Below are 2,427 nucleotides of genomic sequence, written 5' to 3' on the forward strand. Positions count from 1 at the left end.
ATGTACTTCACACGGTGTATGGCACACAGAAGATACTGAGCTAGGTCTGAGCTCCCATTATCACTTACTGGGCCTGTTGGCAGAAGCCACACTGTTTTTCCTGCGTTCCCCCTTGCCCTCTGTAGTCTGTTCTCCAAAGCAGCCTGCAGGTTATCTTTGAATTTTTTCCTTTTTATTAAAAAAACCTTAGTACCTATACATGCCTAATTTTATTTAAATAATAGGGGCACCTGGGTGGCACAGCGGTTAAAGCGTCTGCTTTCGGCTCAGGGTGTGATCTTGGCGTTCTGGGATCGAGCCCCACATCAGGCTCCTCCACTATGAGCCTGCTTCTTCCTCTCCCACTCCCCCTACTTGTGTTCCCTCTCTCGCTGGCTGTCTCTGTCGAATAAATAAATAAAAATCTTAAAAAATATAACAATACTAAAACATGTAGCACTTGGTATGTGCCAAGCGTTGTTCTAAATCTTTACAATTATCGGTTCATTTGTCATCGTCCCGGCTTTATAGATGAGGAAACAGCATAGAGAAGAGTTCTGCTCTTGGTTACAAAGCTGGTAGGTTGGGGGTTTGAAACCAGGCTGTCTCCATTATGTTTGTTTGGTTCTGTCTTTTTCCTTGCTATATTCCCAATGTCTAGAATACTGTCTGTCATACAGGAGGTGCTTAAGCAAATCCCCGTGAAGCTCATGTTCTAGTGGTGCAAGACTCGCAGTAAACAAGAATGCGAGACTGCTTCTGATGGGTCTTTAAAACAAATCTTATCCCTCTTATGGCTTCCCGTTCTGTCTAGAATGAAGCATGAACTCTGTTCCTGGCAGAGGAGGCCCTACGGCATCTGGCCCCCCACCTACCTCTCCCTGCCTCACACCTCCTACGCTCCCAACACACTGCCAGTTTGCATTCCTCCAACACACCGAATTAGGTCTCGCTTCCGGGCCTTTGCAACAGCCGTGCGCTCCACCAGAAAGCTCTTTGCTTCGGCTATTCATATGGCCGGCTCCTTTTGGTCAGCAAAATTGACACCTCCGACGAAAGGATTTCGTTCCCGCCCATCCAGAGAAAGCAACCCGCCAGCCACTGCTTAACACATTCCCTTCACCTCGGGGTGTGCGCGTCCTAGGTCGCCGTTTATTTATCCTTCAGCCTGTCTGTATGCCGTCCTTCAAAACTCCCAGCTCTAGCCACTGGATGGAGCCAGTGTAACCTACCTCCCAGCCTTTGTGCGCGCCGGGCAATTCTGCCACGCATCCCGTCTTCCTATTCAATTACACCTGTAAACCCGATGCTGCCCTTCGGCTTCAAGACACCAAATTCCGGCCTGCCAGAATTTTCCTCAGTTGGGCAGTTCCCCTCCCCGCCATAAGGAAAATGGTTTTCGAAGTCTCGGGAATGACGGCCTCCGCAGAACAAAGTAAACACCTGCTCTCCACGGCAGCCCTCGAGGTGTAGAGCCCCGGTGGGCGCGGCCATCATAAAGCTGGGACGGCGCGGGCGCGGCCATCTTCCCTCCGCGCAAGCGCCGCGGCCCCGCCGCGTTCGCGTGGGGCCGGCGGGAGGGGGGCGGGAGGGGGCCTGGTGTTGACTATTGGCGGACGCGGGCTCAAAGCCCCCACTGAGCGTGCGCACACCCGGCTGCTGCAGCCCTGTAGGCTGCGGAGCCCGAGTTGGTCCCGAAGCGGAAGTGCTTCTTAGGGCCAGTTCTTGCACTGGTCTCCTCTGCAGTGAGCAGAAAATCTATTGTCGAGAGGGTGAGAGACAGAGAGAGAGAGAGAGAGGGGTTGAGAGAGCGAGTGCTAGAGGTGATGGGCTGAGTGATGGGGACTTCTGGGGGGAACGAACGAAGGAGGATTGGGGGGGTCATTGATGTGGGGAGTTGTGGGGTGAGTGATGGGAGACCGAATGAAGGTCTCTGGGCACGATGGTGGACAAAGTTATGGGGCTAGTCAGGGTTGAATGGGGCTTGTTAAACGTTGACTTTTACACATTTTCCAGCACAGTGACCTGCGCTAAGGGTTCATACGCACTCCTCAGGCCCCTTCTTAGGCGCGCCCCACCTCTCCCTGTGCCCCTCTCCCCTTGCCCACGCCCCAAGGTAGGGGCCTGGTGTGAATGTTCCAGCCGAAGTGATCTGCACCCGAAGGCTTCCTTCTGGCTCCTGGGCAAGCCGGCCCCAGTGAGGTGAGGAGAAGGAAGAGGCACCTGAGAGGACTCACCTCAGAGCTTGGGGCTTGGGGCTTGGGGTGGGGTGGGCGAGGCCTGGTGCTGCGGGGTCTGGGGGGGATTGTCGGGCTTAAAACGTCGGGAGGATGATAGTTTTTAAAAGTTCAGTTTTCTTGGCGTTTAACAATAGTAGCACATTTGAATTACAGATTAATTAAAAAGAGGAAAAGAAAATCATAAGGAATTCATTTTATCGCCCCCCCC

General features: G+C 53.2%; 2 protein-coding genes across 5 annotated transcripts in view; one reads left to right on the forward strand and one right to left on the reverse strand.

The window, feature by feature from the left end:
• Positions 1-1,519, reverse strand: part of SPACA5 (sperm acrosome associated 5) — a 9,073-nt gene extending 7,554 nt beyond the window's left edge. Inside the window, exon 1 of the mRNA XM_040632329.1 lies at positions 1,423-1,519. Coding sequence (XP_040488263.1) covers positions 1,423-1,504 — 82 coding nt within the window. The 5' untranslated portion in view covers positions 1,505-1,519. The remainder of the gene's footprint in view (positions 1-1,422) is intronic.
• A 92-nt stretch (positions 1,520-1,611) lies between these two features.
• Positions 1,612-2,427, forward strand: part of ZNF182 (zinc finger protein 182) — a 27,198-nt gene continuing 26,382 nt past the window's right edge. For 2 of the 4 annotated variants that reach the window (XM_040632312.1, XM_040632320.1), the window contains exon 1: positions 1,625-2,181. The gene's annotated coding sequence lies outside the window, so the exon portion shown is untranslated. Of the gene's footprint in view, positions 2,182-2,427 lie in introns of all 4 variants that reach the window. The other 2 variants (XM_040632314.1, XM_040632316.1) reach the window with 2 other exon arrangements.

Source organism: Ursus maritimus (assembly GCF_017311325.1).
Source record: "Ursus maritimus isolate PB19 chromosome X unlocalized genomic scaffold, ASM1731132v1 scaffold_X1, whole genome shotgun sequence".
NCBI classification, from domain to species: domain Eukaryota; kingdom Metazoa; phylum Chordata; class Mammalia; order Carnivora; family Ursidae; genus Ursus; species Ursus maritimus.